Source organism: Pempheris klunzingeri, chromosome 10, assembly GCF_042242105.1.
Source record: "Pempheris klunzingeri isolate RE-2024b chromosome 10, fPemKlu1.hap1, whole genome shotgun sequence".
Taxonomy (NCBI): Eukaryota; Metazoa; Chordata; class Actinopteri; order Acropomatiformes; family Pempheridae; genus Pempheris; species Pempheris klunzingeri.
In genome coordinates, this window is record NC_092021.1 from 10,350,402 (window position 1) to 10,371,320 (window position 20,919).

General features: G+C 41.9%; 1 protein-coding gene across 2 annotated transcripts in view; it reads right to left on the reverse strand.

Annotated features, from left to right (window-relative positions):
- The window catches only part of LOC139208397 (neuropilin-2-like), a 91,569-nt gene that overhangs the window by 51,906 nt on the left and 18,744 nt on the right, over positions 1 to 20,919 (reverse strand). For both annotated transcript variants that reach the window (XM_070838065.1, XM_070838064.1), the window contains exons 3-6: positions 14,738 to 14,919; positions 6,682 to 6,909; positions 3,942 to 4,097; positions 3,671 to 3,840 (exon numbers count right to left, since the gene is read on the reverse strand). In XM_070838065.1, coding sequence (XP_070694166.1) covers positions 3,671 to 3,840; positions 3,942 to 4,097; positions 6,682 to 6,909; positions 14,738 to 14,919 — 736 coding nt within the window. The remainder of the gene's footprint in view (positions 1 to 3,670; positions 3,841 to 3,941; positions 4,098 to 6,681; positions 6,910 to 14,737; positions 14,920 to 20,919) is intronic.

Here is a 20,919-nt window from a genome sequence, read left to right on the forward strand (position 1 = left end):
AAAGATTAAAAACATCTTTAACAAAACATTAAAGAATGCGAGAACTGGTCGATCAGCTGGTCGATCAGCTGGTCTCTGGAAGAGCGTCTGGTGTGTAAAAACCCGGAAAGAAATAACCCCGTGGTAGCAGTACTGATGGAAAAAACTAAATCAAGCAACCAAAACTGTTAATAAAATGGTAAAACTGGAAAAAATCCCAACTTAATTCCCTAACCTTCCCTCGTCTAAACCAAATCCTCTCCAATCGTTGCCAAAAAGTCATACAGCAGACAAAATGCCCTCATGCTGAAGCTCCTAAAACATTAAACTGATTAAAGAAACATAAATGTACACCTGAACTTATCAGCATCCATCCCTCACCTTCACCACCCTCCTTTCCTCTCCCCTCTCATCTCCTTCTCTCTCTCCTCTCTGTGTCTCTCTCACAGCAGATCGATTGTAATGACCCGGGGCTCATTTTAATTTCCTCCCATACAATAGCCATAATCACCTCCCCATCCTGATTGTGGATGCTACGCTACGTGTCTGGCATGCTGCTAGCTGTGTTGCATTATACGTGGACACCACCGTGAGCTTCAATCTCCTTCATTTCAAGGTCCCTCAAGTAGATACACATTTGTTTTGCTCCACGGTGCCCGAAATGAGCAGATTAAGCAGAACAATGGAGCTCTCTGAATCACAATAGAGAGTAACACATTTTCATAGAGTCTCTCAATTTGTAAGGGACATAAAGAAACAAGGGATTAGGATGTTTTGGGAATATATTTTAATGCTGGAAAGGAGGAGCACAATCCAAACAAGAGCTGCTGTGCTTAAAAGGTCCAAATGTTGAGGACTGCAGGTTTGAAAAGAAAACTAAGGTTAGATATATTAACATATCAAGACAAAGTGTTCATTTTATGTAACTTTTTGCAATTATTTGTAAAATAATTTGAATAATAATTAGCTCTATAGCACTGAAAAGCTAAAGTGGTTCATTAATAAGTGTTAATAAGTTTCATCTGGGTTTTAACATGATTTCGTTGGATTACTGCAGCTGCTTAATGTGGTTATCTCACATTTTTAAGCACATTAGTTCTCTATGTCTGGACAGTGATTGGAGATCCATGCCTCTACATTACAAAGTTAGGTTTTATATGGAAGAGAGAGGGGAATGCAGATTAAAAGAGGCTGCAGACAAATAAATTTAAGAGCAGAAGATGAGAAAGGTTCCACTGTAGGTTATAACATTTATTCTCCTCCAGTGGACCTGTTGAAACCTGTAGATTAATCAGAACTTGTTGTGTTTGTGTGAGAGAGTGTGTGCTGTGTGTCCCACTGGGGTATAGTACAAAACACCAGGGGAGGTAAAATGCTGCGTTTGTTATCTGTCAGAGAGACAGGTGTTTTAGATTGCTTCCAACCCACACACACACACGGACACACACGGACACATGGACACACACACACACGCGCGCGCACGCCTGCATGCTTAGGGCCAGACAGAGATCCACCAAGACAACTAATCAATAGTCCAGAACCGACCGGAGGAACAGATGAGAAGAAAGGGAATAAGAGAGAGAGAGAGAGAGAGAGAGATGCTAAGTGAGTCTTCCCAGAGAAGGCCTCTCATCAATCACAAAGCTGTTAGAATAACGTAGCCACCAGAGCTCACATCATCAATCTGCACCACACCTCACTATACCAGACCAGAGTAGAATAGAATAGAATAGAACAAACCCATAATCTACATAAGACAAAGTGCCATAGAGAGGAGATTTAGACGTGGCTCCTGAGCCAACACAGCAACACACACATACCTGAGCTGCATGGGCACACATATCAACAAACACACACTCACACACACACACACACACACACACATGAACACCCATGTACACACTCAGTTATAAGAGACCTTGGGGTGCGAGATGCAAGTAGGAGAGGCATGTTGGCATTTATGACAGCTGCTTGTCAATACTGGAGGTTGCACACGCACACACACACGTACACACAGACACGTGTGGATATGTACACACAAGGACACACACACATGCGGGGGCCTTGCTCTCTGGTAGGTGTTAACGTAGGGGAACAGCTGAGAGCCTCTGTGGAACGCGGCGACCTGACCACAACACCAGCGACCAGAGAGAGACAACGTGAGGGAAGCAGAAGTTTCATTTCCAGTCCACAGTCAAGCCACTTTTATCCAAAGATCTGATGTGCCACACACAATAACAACCAAACCAGGGCTATTTCCATGGGTGGGTAGATTATGGGGCGATCTGTATGTCATCATCATAAAACAAAGACTCTCAAATGATTCATGTTCTTTAATGTCAGGTAATTTTGAGAGTGAGCCGGAGTGAACGAGTTGACAGCTACAGTTCAGGTGAGACAGGAAGGAAGAGTGAGACTGACAGGACCTTGGCGTCACGGTGCCTCTTGGCCACAGTCCCTTCCTGTGTTTGCTGGCTCGGAGTTTGGCCCACAGTCGAGCTTTGACAATCAGAAGTACTTCTATTACACATCTGTCGGTGGTTATCTGTGCTGGTGTCGTTCCGAAAGATTAATAGATGAAGTGTTTGTCTGGTTCTTGTCTCTTTGAGCAAAAACACTGATCCCTCACTGGCTACTCGACTGATAACGGAACAAACCTTTTCAGCACATCTTGGGCTATCTAATCACAGGCTTTGAAGAGTGTGTAATGTGCTTTCTGCGCAAAGCGAGACTAAATGTTACGTTTTTTGTGGTGTGACGGCGAGATCTTAGCCAGGAAAACTGAGAATCAAGCAGCTCTATCTGCTATCTACCTGTGGGCATTCTTTGCAAGGCTGCAGACAGGTGACACCCAACAAGATAATCTGTTGTTCACAAAAGGCTTCTCACCGATGGGTGCTTTGCTAGCTTTGTTTGAGTTCACTTCTGTCTGAGGGGTAAGTGAACCTCACACTCCCTCCTTTCCCCTCTCACCCAGACAGCCTCATAACTCAGGCTCAGGCACAGGGATGGCACAAAGTTGTCACAGTGACAGAGCACAGGAAACAATGCCTTACCCTGGCATCTAGCTGCTAAACCTTGATATCACTACACCTCCCACTCGCTCTCTCTCTCTCACATACTCTCTCTCTCCCACACACACACACATACACTGATACAAATATAGCTGTGGTGGAGTTATTATGTGTGACATGTCAACACAAAGAAAAAAGATGCCATTAAAATAAGAATGCAATCTGTTTTTAGTTCAGGCAGAGTAAACATGAATAAGATTCTGTATTTCAGGATTAGGATCTCGGATTTGTGAGAAAAAACTCAAAACTTTAATAAAAATAAGATTTCGATGTTGCACTTGAAAATGAAATCTGGTCAGCATTGCGTTTCCTTCACAACATATTTGCATGTAAATGTAATTTCTGAGTGATGTGGTTGGTGAACCTCAACTTTTGAGCAGTAGGTGTTCAGGAGTTCAGCTCATGCTAAATGACTTACATGTACGTCTGTTCATCCTTCAGTGTACCGGTCCCACTACTTGTGTGGCCATAGAACATTTGAGCAGTTGTAAGTGTCATTAATTAATGAGTATATAAAGCTGTGATGTGGCAAAAGAAAGTTTGATGAACCCTTGAATCCTACGTTGTTTGCACCACAGCTCCAAGTTTCTACACTCCAGCTGAGGACACACTCGTACCTGTATGTACTCCCTGTTGCTGTCTTCGTTGGGCGTCCATGCGTTGTCATTGTAATTGAGTCGGGCCTGGCGAGGCAGCCAGTGTTCATCGTAGAAACTTGACGAGGCAGTGATCTGGTCATCTGTGATCTTCCCTGACTCCAAACCAAACGCATTACTGCAGTGGAAGGCTACAAAAGGATGAGAGGAGAAAGGGAAAAGATTTTGACCAGTTCTGCAGCTATTTTACAGTTTGTTATAATAGAATAACAAAGAATTGGCTTAAACTTACTCTCACTGACTTCCTTGTGTGTCATGTTGTATCGAGCGGAGAAGCCATCTTTGGCCACAGCCATGTCAGTGTGGAAGGACAGAGAGAGAATCCCAGTAGATGATTGGATCTCAGGAGGCACCCTGGTCCCACAGTATCGACCAATCAGAGGGCCCACTAGAGAAGAGGGAGTTCAGGGTTATCCGTCAATCTGTAGTACAGGGTTAGCCGTCAGTCTGTAGTACAGGGTTAACCATGCCAACAGCTCAAACATTACTTGTTTGACCTGTGACACAATGCTCTAACTGTGGGTACTGTTGTGAAAAAATTACGATACCACGACCAATACCAATGCCACCACTCCTACCCATCCAAATGATTTTTGTGCAAGCACATTTAAATAGGAGTTCATATTATTAAACCATTTATCTAATAGCTTCCATTATCTCTCCCCTGCTTCATCACTACACCCTCCTGTCCACCTCACTTCTCTCCTGTCTTCAGTTACTCTGTCTGTGGATTTGACATGATTTGTGCTACGTGTGTGTGTGTGTGTGTGTGTGTGTGTGTGTAAATCCAAGGATCTAAATGATTCCTCTACTGTCTTCTTCTCTGATACCACAACTAGTACACGTCAACATCAACAGATGAGTGTGATTTGGAGCCCTAGGGTGTGTGTGTGTGTGTGTGTGTGTGTGTGTGGGGAGCACAGATAGTAGATTCATCCAGCTACTCCCTGACTCCTCTCTCACACTTACTGTACAGATACACACACGAGGAGCCTTGTGGAGGAGGAGGAGGAGGAGGAGGAGGAGGAAGACGAGAAAATAGCCTCCAATCGATCAGTGTTATTGATTTTTTTCTTCCCTTTTGGAATGGGTGGATATTTGAAATAGGGCTCTTGAGCAAATTACAGTGATAACTCTTTTCTTGATGGTGGCGAGGAAAAAGAAAAAAGAAAAGAGAGGAGAAGATAATCTCAAATCCACAAAGATCTTTTCTCTATAAATAAATGACCAGTCTTTGCGTACAGCTTTCGTCAAACAAATGTGATTTTTTTTTTATTTAATATTTAATATCTCTTTCTCCCTCTGTGATCATGAATACAATTTTAGCAGTGTATAAAGTTAACAGAGTGCATGTTTGTCCCTTGCCTGACCCCTGTAAGCACATATGTGGCGACACACAGACACACTGTGGTACCAATGTCATTGCCCCCTTTAATAGCTTCATAATGTGGTATGAGCATAAGGGACCTCTCTTTTGGGAGAGCGAGCAGTTGAGTTGCCGCTTTCTCAAAACAGAAGCAGATTCATAAACACACATAAATATAAAGCAACCACAAACACTTCATACTGTAGTTTCTTTTCTATGTTGCTTAACTGATTTCACACTCTCACTCTAATTAAGTTAGAACTTAGTTCTTTGGCTGTCTGATCATCTGATCATCTGATCCTCTTCTCCCTTTTCTTTGAATACATTTTTCCTCTCCTGCCTTCTTGCAACATCTTCTAAACTTATAAGAAACACACGTAGCCATCCTATTTCCCTCATTGTCTTTTTTCTTGCCCTCTCTTCCTTCTTAGGACTCGACTCTCCTGCAAAGGGTGAAACTAAGTCCTTCACTCCTGATTCTCATGCTGTATATTTCCTTCCCTTTCAACCTCCTCCCACTTCATTTCACTTTCCTTCCTCTCCTTTTATCCTGCTATCCTTCTTGTAGTCTCTCTGCATTACTCGGATGGAGAGGAGCCTTTCATCCTCTCTTTTTCTTCCACCTCTGTCTTTTTTTTTTGCCTTTCTCTTCATCTTCATTTTCTACTTTCAACTTTGTTTAACCTCCCCCTACTTCTCCATATAAGTAAAGATGTGGTGGCTTTTTTTTTACATCCTCTTAACTGCCCTCTTTTTGCCATCTCTCTGACTCTTCATTCCTCCTCGGGCTGAATTCATATTTACAGTAAAGTTATTCATAAGCAGAAAAGCACCATTGTTTGCTCTCACTTTGAAACTGTTCATCCTCTGCTGGGTGATTTCTAAGTGCTTCGTAAGATTTTAGGAACTAATCAATTGAACATGTCTCCAGTAAAACTGCTCAGTTTGTAAAACAATAAATGGCATTATTGTTTGCCATCGAGAACCAACTGGCTGTGATGAGTTTTCCACTGTTTCTCCTTTCTCCAAGTCTTCTTCTTGAGGGCCCACCAGAGATTTATTCATCTCACCATCTCCTTCCTTTGTTCCAATCTTCCCGGCAGTGGAGGACTTTTCACTGCCCTTCCACTGCCCTCCTTTTTCTCTCTACCTCCTCCATCTCTTGAAACTAGATCCAAGGTCTATGTGCTTTAGATTTGTTCTTCTAAACTCTTCCAGTTCTTCACCAGAAATATCCTAGCCCTCTACCATTCCTCCTCTCACCTCCCCTCTTTTTTTCCCTCCCCTCAGCAACTCCTATTTTATTTTCCCCTTGAAAAGTTATGTTGTTTCTCCACAATAGGTGCCAACATCCTGCCTGTAAGCTTAGCTTTCATCTACCAACGCATAGCAGCGAAAATAGTTGCTACTCCACCTCAGTCAATAGTGGTGTAGGCAGGGCAGAGTACACACCAGGGCAGAGTACGTATTGACTCATTAAATGGCTCAATTCTTGTTTAGTACCATCCATCATCATCAACATCGTCAGAATTGTCTCCAACAACATCATTGTCATTTTCAGATGGTCATCATGATCCAAAAGCAATACATCTGATCTGAGTCTCACCTCCTGGGAGCCCGTCCCACACCTCCAGCCAGTCGTACTTGCAGTCCCCCTCCCCGCCTGGCAGGGGGTCGTTCTCCAGGTCAAAGGTGAGGAAGGCGATGGTCACATCCATGCTGGGGGGTACAATGATGATAAAGGAACACTCCAGGTTGTGAGGGTATTTGTCTGGGAAGCCCGGGGACTCGATGAGACCTGTGGGACTGGTGAAGTTACGGGAACAGTCTGAACCTGTGAAGGAGACACACAGACGCATCAAGATACATACATCACATAGAAAACATTTACTTCTAGCAGTTTGTGTCACTGTGTCTATAAAATGGCTACAAAAATAGCACATAATTTATTTAGAAAAAGACACCATAGACCGTGATTATACTTCAAACACAGTTTTTATAGATGGAACAGCCATGTAGTCATGAATGATCTTTTGCTTCTTGTTCTTCTTGTTTGTTGGTGTCTTATTGTATTAAAATTGAGTCCTGTATTGTTCTGTCTGTATTCCTTTGTTGAGTTTTGTGTTTCTCATGTGTGGATTTATTGTTAAGTTTCTGTTTTGCACTCTCTGTTTTGTGTTTGTTGTTGAGTTTTTTGTATTTTAAGGGCAATTCTTGGGACCTGCATTGCAAATTAGCTTAGGCTATAAATGTTGTGGTGTGTGGTATCGGTTTATGCTGCACACTTGTCCCTCTACAAACAAGCAAGCAAATAAACAAATGATATTATTCTGGGCAGATACTCTGACGTGCTGCTTTTATAGGAGAGTTAGGAAGCCAACTGAATGCAGTTAATGTGATTGTCGAAAAAAATGAAGAGGAAAAATATCCAGCTAAATATACACAGTTTGCGTGATAAGTAACTGTAGTTTTATGTGTGTGTGTTTTGTGACTAATGTGGGTAGACACCTAACCTGAGACAATGTAATTTCATGAAGAGATCAAGATGTGCCGGACTCAAAAACATAAAGCTCGTTTTATACGCTGTGCCATCTATAAAGACAAACATACAGCATGGTAGGTAAGTGAGAGAGCTATGGAAGACTATGGAAGACTGAGTGAAAGAAAAACCAATGTTTTGGTGTCCATCGCAGAAAAATGCATCTGGTCGTGTGACTAAAATGCAGCTCCCTGGGAATAGGGGCAACTTCTACCCCAAAACAGACGTTTCCCTTTGAGTATTAAAGCTATCAAGGAGCTCAAGTGAGACATGGGTAAACAAATAAAGACAGACAGTTAAGAAGAGGGAAAACCAGTGTGACATAAAACTGACATATGAGAGAGGTGGTAACAGAGACAAACATGTAAGATATATAAGTGAAAAAGCTGTGTGAGAGGTACAGACAAATTGGAATAAGAAAGACAGATAGACAGTAGTATCTGTTGATATGGTTGGGTGGTTTAGCTGTTACAACAGGCTTTAGATATCATCATATGTGCACACACACAAATGCACACAGTGATCTTGGTAATCTGGGGCTCTGCATTTCTGAATGACTGCAATACCCTCTCTATTAATACTCACACGCACGCACACACACACACACATTATGGGGTGGATGTGGTCACACCAACTGGACCATTATTCCAGCCCACCCAGCCATGTATGACCAAACACCCAGACAGACAGACACACACACACACACACACACACACACGCTGTCTAAGCCTCTTATGGTAACCCATTTCTCTTCAGTCTGTTTGGGTGTCCGCTATTGTGCTTTCGTGCTTGCACGAGTAAATGAAGAGAAAGTGAGTAAGAGCATAGAGTGTGTGTGTGTGTGTGTGTGTGTGTGTGTGTGTGTGTGTGTGTGTGTGTGTGTGTGTATTCTGGCATGCAAAGTGCATTTCAACATGTATCCATATACAGTTATGTCTGCTTGCAATGACCTGTCTCCATCTGACATGTTTCAGCCCCATTCTTGTGTATCTGACAGAACAGAATCGCATTCATTTTAATCAATACAGCTGTCTACATTGGCAGCTTAGTAGTTACACTCACAACAGCAAAGCAGTCAGTAATGATATTGGTCCACAACTAAAATGGCTAGTTTCACTGGAGATCACCATGGAAACTAGATTGTTACACTAGGATGTGTAAAGAAGCAGCCAGGATGTTTATTTCTATAGTCTGTGACATTCATAAGTAAAGAAACTGTTGAGGGTGTGACCAGGAATACTGATGCTGTTTTTTCTGTCTCCACCCTCCTTTACATTTATTCTGGAATTTTCTGTTTTTCTTGATATATCCCTTTTTGTCTGTTTTTTTTTTGTCCCACTTTCCAGTCTAATTTGCTTGTTATTGTGACCCTCTCCCTCATGCAGTGACCTCAGCAAGCAAACCCCCTGTAAGCAAACACACACACACACACACACACCACTGACACACACTGTCTCTCGCGGGGTTCCCCTTGCGTCTGGCCCCCCTGCAGAGTCAGTCGCTGGATAGCACGGGTCTGCGTGACTATGAGCTTGTATGTGTATGAGTGTGTGTGTGTGTGGAGTGAACGCCTGACCAGTTCCGTTGCCGGCAGCAATTTAATTCCCCTCTCATTACTTCATGTTCATGAACATTTCAAAAACATCCGTACCCTCCTTCCTCCTGTCTTTCTCCAGTCAGTCTCCTCTTCACATCTCAGTGTAACGCCTGTCTCCACCTTGTCTTTGCTTCTTTTTATCAAGTACACTTGGAAAAAAAGCTTTTAATGCTCTCTGTACTAAATCTATCTACAACGGTTCCCTATGACTTCTCTTTGTCCCATTTAACTCCTTTCCTTTTCCTTCCTTTTCTCTTCTGATCTTTTTTATTCTCTTCTATCCTGCTGTTCTTTCTTCACCAGCTTCCCATGCATCTTTTCATCTTCCGCAGCTCCATCACTCTCTTCCATCCCCTCCCACTGTCTCATTTCCTATTCTTTTCTCCTCACTTCCCATCTGTTTGAATTGGATAAGTGTGAAAGAAACACATTTTCACTAAGGGGTAAGGTTATAGGAAGTGTGTGTGTGTGTCTGTGTGTGTTGCTGGGTAGATTTGGCGCTTGTGCGTATGGCTCACTGATCTCTGGGAGACAAGACACGGTCTGTCAGTGTGTGTGTGTGTGTGTGTGCTTGTATGGCAAGCTGGCATGCAAACACTTTCATTCATCTAAGTCGCGAACGTACTGTATATTTCCTATATTAATGTGTGTGTGTGTGTGTGTGTGTGTGTGTGTGTGTCTGTGTGTGCGTGTGCGTCTGTGTGTGCGTGTTTATGTGTGTAATTGGTAAGTTGGCATTCAGACATGTACATTCTTGCCAATGGGCTATTACTTGGATTGAACCCACAATTATTCCTTCCTGACACACACAGACACACACACACACACACAGACACACACAGTACACATGCAGAGGAGACTTATCACACACACACTGACAGACACACACACCGCAGGCCCACACACAGCTCCTACAAAACCACAGCTTGGGTTTCCCATATGTACGGTTAGATTCTACCTCAGTGTCATTTAAGTTGGAGGCTGAAACTCCTCTGACATTACATTTCAGTCTCTGTCACTGAGTCACAGCAGCCATTTGCCTCCAAAGTCCCTGTTCAGGAAATTACTGCTGCCATATGAAATCAGACTGTCGCAAGACAATCATCCCTTTAGATATCCCAATGCAATTCGCTACAAGTGCCAACCCAGCATTACTTTGATGGTGTAATTCGGGAAAATATTTTGATTTATTTTTGAGTGTGACATGTTGATAAAATTGAGGCATGTTGGAACTCTTTTAGTTTGCCGATAACTCAAAACACTTCTGTATACACTTACAAAGAAACCAATGTTAAAAATGTCTCCATTCACCTGTCACATTATTCCCATTCAAAATGGTGGCAGAGTGAAAAACAAGTCTTCAGTACTACAAACAGCAAATAAGGAAAGCCACTATTTGAGTGGAGATGTTTCAAAAAGGCAAGGCAATTCAGACCAGCGAAATGATTGAATTTGTATTTCAGGTTTAGGTTTCAGGTCTTTTTCTTTTTGCATTCTGAAGGAAATCATACCTCTTGTCTTTGTTACATTAGCTCTACCGCAGAGCACCTTTCGCTCTTCACTGGGTCAGATCTGGATCCACTTTCCTCAATGAAAGCCAGAGGAGGGTGGAGCGAGCAATGTGATTGGTTCTGCAGTGTAATAAACTGACTTGATGTGCAGGGGCAGAGAGGAAGTGCCTAAAGGCGTTTGGTAGAATGTAAACAACAGCAGTTATTGGAAGGATTGTCACGATAGCTTCCACATTACACTGCCTGAGGAGTGTGTGGGCGTCTGAGTGTATGTGTGTGTGCGTGTGTGTGTGTGTCTACTTGTGTTACTCATAGAAATCTGTTCACACAGTGGCACTATGGGGACTCGCTTCTCATTTAGATCAAAAGCTGGTCACCGCAAGATAGACCATGGAAATCAAGGTTAAGATTTGTTTTTGAGGAAGGTTAGGTTGAGAATAATCACATGTAGTGATTAGGGCTAAGATTATAATGAGTTTGCTGGGATTTAATGTAAGTCGATGAAATGTCCTTCTAAGAGACAAATATAAGTAACGTGCGAATGGAAAGGAATTAAGATTTGCGTGCAGACATGCAAGCTGCCCTGCATTTATGAGTAACCGTCCAGCCTGCATCAATGAATTCTTGTGTGTGTGTGTGTGTGTGTGTGTGTGTGTGTGTCTGGTGAGTTCTGGGTCACAATAACAGCTGGGGGCACACGACCTAGACAGTGAACTATGATTGGTCGCCACATTATGGTGGCTGTGTTCCTATTGGCTGGAGTTTTACTACAGTATCCATAGTAACAGAGTTGTAAACAAAAACAAGTGTGGCATGGTTATTTATCAATCATTATCTTTTGTGTTTGTTCAAGCCCTTAATTTTCTGTTACTAGCATGCATGCATGAGTCTGTGTTCATGTGTACGTTTGCATCACTGCATTATAAGTCCTTGTATTTACAAGCTGTGCACATGTACTACAGAGCATGTTCTGCAAATGTGACTGTAAAATGAACAGAACACATGCATGCCTTTGTTTTCCATGGTAGATGCGAGCTTCTGTATATGTATGTGTGCTGTTTCCAGACTGATTAGACTGTTAATCTTTGAGGGGTCCAGTAATTAGGACACCCAGAGAGAAGGGCGACGATCTCTTCCAACACAGACACGCACACGCACATACGCACACACACACACACACACACACACACACACACACACACACACACACACACACACACACACAGACCTTCTCATTAGTCTTAAACACAGACCCCAGTAACAGGAAGGGATTGTGGCAGAGACCACCCCTAAATATTCAGTCAAAAGAATGAAGGAATCGAGAGGAGAAAAGAAAAAGCATTATCAACGCTGGCAACACAGGACAGTGAAACAGATTGAACGACTGAACAACTTTAGAATTATAAGGACTTCTTGTTTTCCATCTAAAAGATTCACAAAATAATTTGATTTACAGGCCCCAATACAAAGGTTTTTCCTGTCCCAGAAAATGCTCTCAGCCCAACAAAGGTCGTCTTGCAACAGCTTCCAGTAACAGAGATTAAAAGAGAAAATATTAAAGAGAAAAATGAGACGAAAAGCCAAATGAGATGAGTTGATTAAGTCCTACAACGTGATCATACAATTCTATTATTCAAACACTATTCAGAAAGAAAGAGCAGAAAATCTAAATTTTCCGACAGATAGATAAATAGTTAAATAGATCATAGTTGTAATTATGGAATTCAAAAGAGGGGTTTTCAAATGAAAATATTACAAAAACTACAGCTGTGCATAACACCTCTTCACCGTGAGTGCCTCCATCATTGTTTTTCCCCCACATACTTTCTGTGTCTGGCAGTGAGAGTACATTTTCTATCAAGTGGAGGCAGTGGAAACACACGAAGGTAACGAGTGGAGAAACTTTTCTTTCTTTTAGGTTGAACAGAGCAGAATGTGCAGGGGTAGCACAGATAGATACATATTGAGACAGTTCACCGTGAGGCTTTAGGGCAGGTGTAACACACACGTAAGCACACACACACACACACACACACACACACACACACACACACACACACACACACACACACACACATATACACTGTGACACACATCTAGTCACCCACGCAACCAGACGGTCTGCTGCACCTTCCAGGATAACAAGATCTTGTTAGCAGTATGGCAACAGCTTGAATGTTCCAAATGGCTGCATCATTACTGCCAAAGAAGGCTGGACACAAACACATGCACCAACACACAAACACACACACACACACACACACACAAAATGACACAGACAAACTAGAGGAAGTCTTGTGTATGCTATTACATAGTCAATCGATCGAAGCAGCTGTTCTTAACAGAGGTCTTGTATGTATGTAGCTGATAGATATCTGGGTAGGATTCCCTCTAAACAGAGACTGTCAAACAGGACAAAACGACAGAATGATTTGTTTCAGCCAATGGCCCCCCGAGACAACATTGGTTTACATTCAAGCAGGTGGTAGGACTGAGAAGAGAGAGGACTTGGCCAAAGCCCTTAAAGCCTAAAAACATATTTGATTGTTTGTTTTGTTTTGTTTTATTTTTATTATATCTATGTCACAAATGATGTCATCCTGCCACTAAAGGTATGATAATGATTTATGATTTATTAGATTGGGGAAGTTGAAGGGCCACATGGTCTCCTTTAGGTAGAGAAAACTGTGACAGCCTTTGATTTATGAAACCTTTTCAAAACCAGCTGAAAACTGAAAAAGAGAAATAGTGCTTTGCTTATTTCCTAAAAACATTTAACATAACAAAATGTTTATTTTTAATGTAATGAACTGAAATTGTGTGAACTGAACATTCAGAATGAAATACTTCTCACTAAGTAGTTTTCCTGTGATGACAACTGTGAGGACAGAGCTCTATGAAAAGAAAACAGTGCTCTTCATCTGAATGCTTCCCATGAAACTACTGTAATCGTGTTCAATGTTTTATGTTTTGCAGGCTTTAGATTGTCACAAATCCAAAATCAATTCATTGATTCACAAATCTCTCTCTCTCTATCTGTAGTGCTCTCCCTGGGGTGCTGGGGTGTGAACACTGACACCCTTGTTGTTTTAATGTCCACAGCCCAGGTGGACTGTGTCAAGCGCAAAAGACACACACACACACACACACACACAGAGGGCTGAGGTTACTAACACAACATGTGTGGTTGTCGGTGTTTCTCACTTGCTGGCACCAGCCTGTTGAGGTTTCTTCTGTGTGTGTGTGTGTGTGCGTGTGTGTGTGCGTGTGTGCGGGTGTCTCAAGGGAACATGGCTCAGGACTCAATTAAGCAGGCATGTGGGGAATGCTTTCAGGGGGAACGGGACAAGATGGCTGTGGGGCTGACACTATGCGCCCCTCTGTCTTACTCGCCCTTGATCTCAATTGGTCTCGCTTTGGCTGACCCATGGCAGCGTGAAGGGGAGCCATGTCAGGCACACACACACACACACACACACACACACACATATATATATATACACAAAGACACACACACACACACACAAAGTGCCATGAAGGGGAGCGATGTTTCGCCTGGACAGTCTAAGGGGCTCTCAAGGGTCCTCTGCTGTGTCTCTCGTCTGTTTCTCTCAGTCTCCCATGACACCGGGGAGATAAACGAGGCTTGGTCACCTAATGAAGCATGTTGAGTCCTCTATGAGTAGCTTGTAATACAGTTGCTAATAGCCTATTTGTAAAGGTGCAATCCTTCTGAAGTCCAGGTCAATTTTTTGACCTTTTTTGTGAGGGTTCATTTACAGAGATAATGTCCCTCTTATGGGTTTTGGGAACTTTGGAAGAATATCACTTCATCAAAAGAGGAAAACTTTTCAAAGCCATACAACAGAGTCACATATCGGAACAACCTGGAGAACATGGGATCTCCCCATTTTAAACTATGCCTGTTACTATCACCGTGTCCGTCAACTTGTATCATAAATAATGTTTTGGACTAAGTGCAAGAACATACAAAGCAACAGTAGCATCCATTTACCGGTTTTGAAGATTTCGTAGCGCAGAGAGAAGCCCGCCCCCTGGTGGGCGTAGTCCGATACGAACTTTATGTGGAGTGAGGGTCCTGATGATATGATCGGTGCAGGGGCGATGTTGCTGCAGTGCTTCCCCAGTAGGTCAGCCGACTCTGAGTTTCCATCATGGATCTCTACGTAGTCATACCTGCAGAAGACAAATAAATGTTATGAAATATCTCCTCTACTATATACATATATACAGTGATTCATTATATTCAACTCAATTTCTACCCTGATTTTTAACACAGCCCTGAGATTTGCATCTTATGTCTGTAAACGCTTGAGGTACAGACATTTAACTAATGTACAGATGAGGTGTTCTGTGGAGGAGGGAAGAGGAGACTTTAATTTGAGGAAGAGGAAATTGATGAATTCTTCCAAGCTGCTTTGACTCTGATGCTGTTACTCTTTTTTTTATTGGTTTTATTCAATTGGCAGGCATTGCAATGGATTTGGCTATGAAACTGAAGCAATGAGCAAACTATTTGCATCTCTCGGTGGCTAGAGGGACTTCTGAAAGCAGTTACTATCAGCAGAAGCATGGTTGTCATTGCAATTCAAATGAATGCAGCAGAAGACGCTGGCAGTTCACAGACGGTGGAGGAGGAAAAGAACCACCTGCATGAGGCAAAATAGCAAGAGAAACCTTTTTGAAATTCTGTAACTGCACTGTAATCGAGTGATTATATACTCAAACTGCTACGGGCTTCATGGTCTACAGAACACCATTTTATGGATTATAACTATTATAATACAAACAAAGGCAGTGTAAATGTAAAATGATGTGCTGCCTTTCAGATTGCTTGAGAAAACAGAGGTGTTACATGTGTACTGTGTACATGTGACCAATCTGAACAGACATGATAAATATAAACCATTTCCACTGTTAATAAACACGGAATAAATTCCAAGCGTTTTAAGCAATATAGTGTAATTCTTTCATGAGAAATGACAACCACACAAGTGTTGCATTGTACATAAAACCAGAAAATGCACCTCACACGTCTCATGCTATACGTTATACTACGGTCGAAATCGAGTGTGAGAGCGTACGTTATGGTCAGGCTTTTCAAACTGTAGGTGAACCCTACAGCCTTTGTTCCCTGAAAGGGATTTATGTGGAACAAATGACTCTAGTTTACATTTTGCCGAAGTCTCATTCAATAATGGTTGTAACGTGGCCTGAGGCCTGACCCTTCAGTCCTCAGGCAAAAAATCACACTTTCTGTTTTTTACAGTGGATTTAGCTCCAGTATTCCCCTGTTTTTTACGTCATCAGAAAAATCTCACACTGATGACTATTATAGGGGGACTGGGCTGAATTATTACTAATCCTGTTGGTAATAAATGAAGGAATAGACGGATAATGTCTCAATGCACAAAGACTACAAGACTACAAGACACAAGTTAATGGGAATATTAACAACTTGTTCTTAATATATGCGCATGAAAATCAGACTTTACCAAAAATTAGACATGCACATATGTTTGCTTAACATTACACATGAGCAGAAAGGTTTCCTTGGGCTTCTTTCAATCCATAAGGGGAAGGTTCTGACTTGAAATCTATTTTTATTCCCATTTCTTTCATGTTTTCTGACCACAAATGTTAGAACCTGTCTCCAGACCCACAGCAGGAACGTTGCCTCTGTGTCTGGATACCAAAGACGCACCTGCCTGGCTCTAAAATAGCCTCCTGGAGAGAAATTCCTTTGAGCAACTTGCCATGAAAGAGGACCTCAAGTTTTATTCAACTTTAATCAGGGATTTTCGCACAGTAAAGCAAAACCATGGCTGAACCCTATTTGCATATCTTCATCTGTCATATGGATTGGTTCTGACTACAGTGCTGTTAATTGCTCTAATATTGAGCTTTCTACATTTCAGTGACTCAAGTAATCATTTAAACGAGCCTTAACCTCAAAAGAACCCAAAGTATCTGGTCTTTTCTATTAATTGACTTTTCAAAAATACCACAAGTCTGCAAAAGAAGGCCTACCAGCAACCCAACACATGAGGACAAGTACCATGGGATCACAAATCATTCTTTATTACTGCTGTTCAAACACATTAAAGATACATAAATATAAAAAGGGTGTTAATCTTTTCACTATTTGTTAGCATGCATTCAGAGTTATATGGACTACCATTCCTGAACCTGGAATTAAAAACACACACACTGTGGCCACACACACAGTGAACGAGCCCTGTGTTTCCACTTCGGAGGACATTACATTGACTTACATTAATTTTATGGAGACTTACCCTAACTCTACCCATAAACACTACTTGCATGTCATAAGAAATTTGGAATTCCAATGGTTTGACTGGGAAACTTTTTGTCCCCAATACAGCACAGTAATACACACAAGCACACATATACTGTACACATGCACACCTCTTGCAATGATAGGACATAAAGAAACCAATGGCGATCAGACTGGATTCAGCTAATCAGAAGTATACGGATAAGAATTTTGCTGCGCATACACAGTGTAATGTGTGTATAGACCCACAAAAGAGCATGTTTTTGTCTTTGCCATTCACTGTGTGTGTGTGTGTGTGTGTGCATGCAGTGCATATGCAATTTGCGTCTGCGTGTGTTCTGTACTTTTCCAACAGGTGAGCAAGCTCCTGACATAACGAGGGTCAGACACCTCCCACTCTCCCATCATGCTTAGTGTCTGCTTTGCGTGGAACTAACACCACAGTGATGATGCAAGCTGTCACTGCACTGTGTGTGTGTATGTGTGTATATGTCACAGTCCCTGTCATATTTTCCCAAGAGAACGCCTCATCCCGGTGACAGTTTCCGCCTCCTCTTGTCTGTAACGACAACTTTGTTTAGAGGCAACTCGTATCCAGACAAGATCTCTTTTTCTCTGTCTTGCTGGCTCACTGTTTCCCTAATTATTTCTCAGTGTTTCACTTCTCAATGTTTTCTGGTTTTCTATCATTCTTTGATTTTTCCCTTTTCTCTCTCCATCCCCTTTTCCTCTCTAGCTTCACTAATGTGCTGTCAAGCACATAAACAGTGGCCAAAAGCCAACATGGGTGTGACACAGGATAGAGAGATAGAGAGAGAGAGGGGATATTACAATTTGTGAATATCTACACTTCATTAACAACAGTGATAGGAAAGATGAGAGCAAGATAGATAGATACACTAACATTTTCAGGTTGTATTCTTAAATGTACAGTGTGCAGGATTTAGAAAGTGTATAATCACCTGAGACTTATTGGGTTTTTGTTACATTTGAATGATCCCTTTATGTCTACATAAGGACAGGGTCCTCCATGTTCTCCCATCATGCACACCAACATCTACAGTAGCCTAGAACGGACAAAGAGGGTCCTTTTGTTTTTATACTGAAGTGGCAGCTTGAATTTGGTGGTGCGAATGCACTAGTTAGAAGACTAAGAAGAAGAAAGAGGAGGAAGACTATTTTGTGCTGTGACAAATGGAGGATAGTACTTGCACACTGCACCTTTAAAGGTGAGCAATAGGAAAATGGTAAAATCTCCTGTTCTTAGTCATATTTCTGTTGAGGATCAATAACAGCTACCGTGTAGTGAGGAGTGGGGCAGACAGCCCAGTTATTCTGTTGCATCTAAGCTGCTTATATCCATCTTGTCCCGATCTGCTCTCCATCACCTTGACTTTATTTTAAACTCACAATTTAGTTTTTTGCTTTTGTGACTGCTGGGTGAGTATACAGACTTTTGATCATGGCAAATAAAACCTGAAACAGAAACTGCTGCTCCAATGTCACTGTTTTAAGATCGCAAAACCGTCTCACAAAATAGTGGCACCGAGACAGAGAGAAAAAAAGATTTTAAATTCAGTGTGGACGCAATCAGAGAGAGAACACGACACTGCATTCACCCTGCCAGCTCCTCCCCTCAGACAGACAGAGACAGGTGCCCCTCCATCCATTCCTCCCTCCCTACAGCTCTGTGCCTTCAGAAGAAAGCAGGAAGACATATGCAGCTACTTCTAAGTCAGCACACACACGTACGCAAGAGACCTGAGAAAACACACCAGCTTTCTGTCTCACACATTAACACAGTGATGCACACACAGAGCCTGTGGCCATGCACTCAGATGGATCTATAGAAGGGTTTGAGGTTTCCTCCAATCTGTCTCTGTGTAGGAGGTGCACAGCTTCTAACTGTTATCATCTGTCTCTCCCTCTCTCTCCCGTCTTTCCCCCAAATATATTTCACTGAAGCCAATCAGTGATTTTCTGAGATTTGCCATAGGGAATTACATGACGTCTGAATTAGTTTCTCCCCCTACTTTGCCCTAAAATTCTCTTGTTAACAAGCAGCGTACAGGATTTATTTTCCTTGCTTACATGGAGGAAATGAAGAAAAACAAACAAGCGAGGTTACGGCTGTTAAGAAGGTCCAGCATTCATGATGCATTGTAAACACAGATGGAGCTGCTGAAGTGGACTTAAAACTGACTAAAATGTGACATTATGAGAGTCAAGTGTGCTTGTGTGTGTGTGTGTGTGCGCGCGTGTGTGTGCGTGAGTGTGTGTGTGTGTGTGTGTTTTGGGGGTAGGAGTGTTTCACGAGCGAGAAAGCTCTCCAAAGCCTGTCTGACGTGAACCGAGGAAAAGGTTTGTGTACAGATGCACTTCCACCCCTCCTCCCTCCTACCCCTCCCTTCTGCCTTGGTCTTAATTGCCTTTCGCACATTCTCTCTAGCTCTCTGTAGGTCAGGAGTTGTCTTCTTACACCTGCACATTTCTTTCAAACATCAGGGGTGCCCTGAGCAGTAGACGGAGCGTCTGCGCCACAGACACACATGGACACACAGCTGAAAGCAGGCCAGACTTAAAGTGACACTGTGTTGAACGAAGAGGATGAAAATCCATTCAAACTTCAATATGTCATTAATTGTTCATTTGTCCACATTTAAATTTCTTGTATGGGCTTTGTTGTCTTTTTTGTTCTATGTTTGTGCGGCAAACATGATGACAGTCTAACCATAATTTGAACTAAACTAAATCAAACTGAACTGAATACAAACTTGGTAGGACACTGGAATTTGAGGCTAATGGTTATACAAAATGTATTATTTTTTCTAACAAATAGAGAGGTTTCCATTATTACGTTTTTATTCTGTTTTTTTGGTGTTGTGTTTTTATTTTATTTGATTGTTTTCAACTTTGCCATCTTTTCAAGTACACTGTTGCCCATAAAGTTGGAATAATTGTTCAATCCCCCCAATTTTGTCAAAGCCTGAATACACAGTTTGCAAAGGTTAATTGTCGTTTAAGTTTCACTGTGATATGTTTGAAAGAGTTTGATCAATAAAGTTGAGAAGATATACACATTATTTATCAAGAATAAATCACATTGTCAATCATTTCATGAGAAGAGGTAAAAAAAAAACATTTATGGGCAACAGTGCAGATTTCTCTGAAAGAGAAGTGAAATCATCTGTGGCCCCATACAAACATTTTTAGAGGAACTGAAACAGTCAGCTATGCCAACATATATATATGTGTGTGTTTATGTGTATGTGTTGAATCACTCAGTCATGTGAATGATTCAGCGCTATTCAACTAAAGGTCTAAGGTTTATTTTAAGGTGGTTCATAGGGAAGTAAAACTGGACTCTGTCCACAGCGGCACTGGTGATTCCCTCAAGGTATGTCATGCTCTGGTTCAGAAGCTGCTACTGATGTTTCTTACCAACTCCTACTTCTTATTTTCATGAATCCCAGGAGACAAAAGCTTTCAAACACTACACATTCATATGCAACCACACAGAGCCTGAAAGGCATTCCTATGTTCCTAATGTTCACAGACTACTAAAACTCCACATCTAAGGTAAGAAAACCCAGTACCCAGTAGTAAACCCACTACTTCATTAATACAGGAGACCATTCAATTCTGATTCAATTAGAAGCATTACTGGGCACCTGATACAAAACTTGTTGAAGCAAGAGTCCATGTCCACAGCCACCATAGCTCCTGCCTCAGTCTAGATAACTGGTTAGCAGGGACTCATTCATGCCCAATGCTACTCAGAGTAAGTTAATCATAGTAACGTGTTTTGTTTGCATGAACCTGTGGACATTGGGTGCCCCGCAACACTAAAGTTGCATGCTTTAATTTAATGTGAGCTC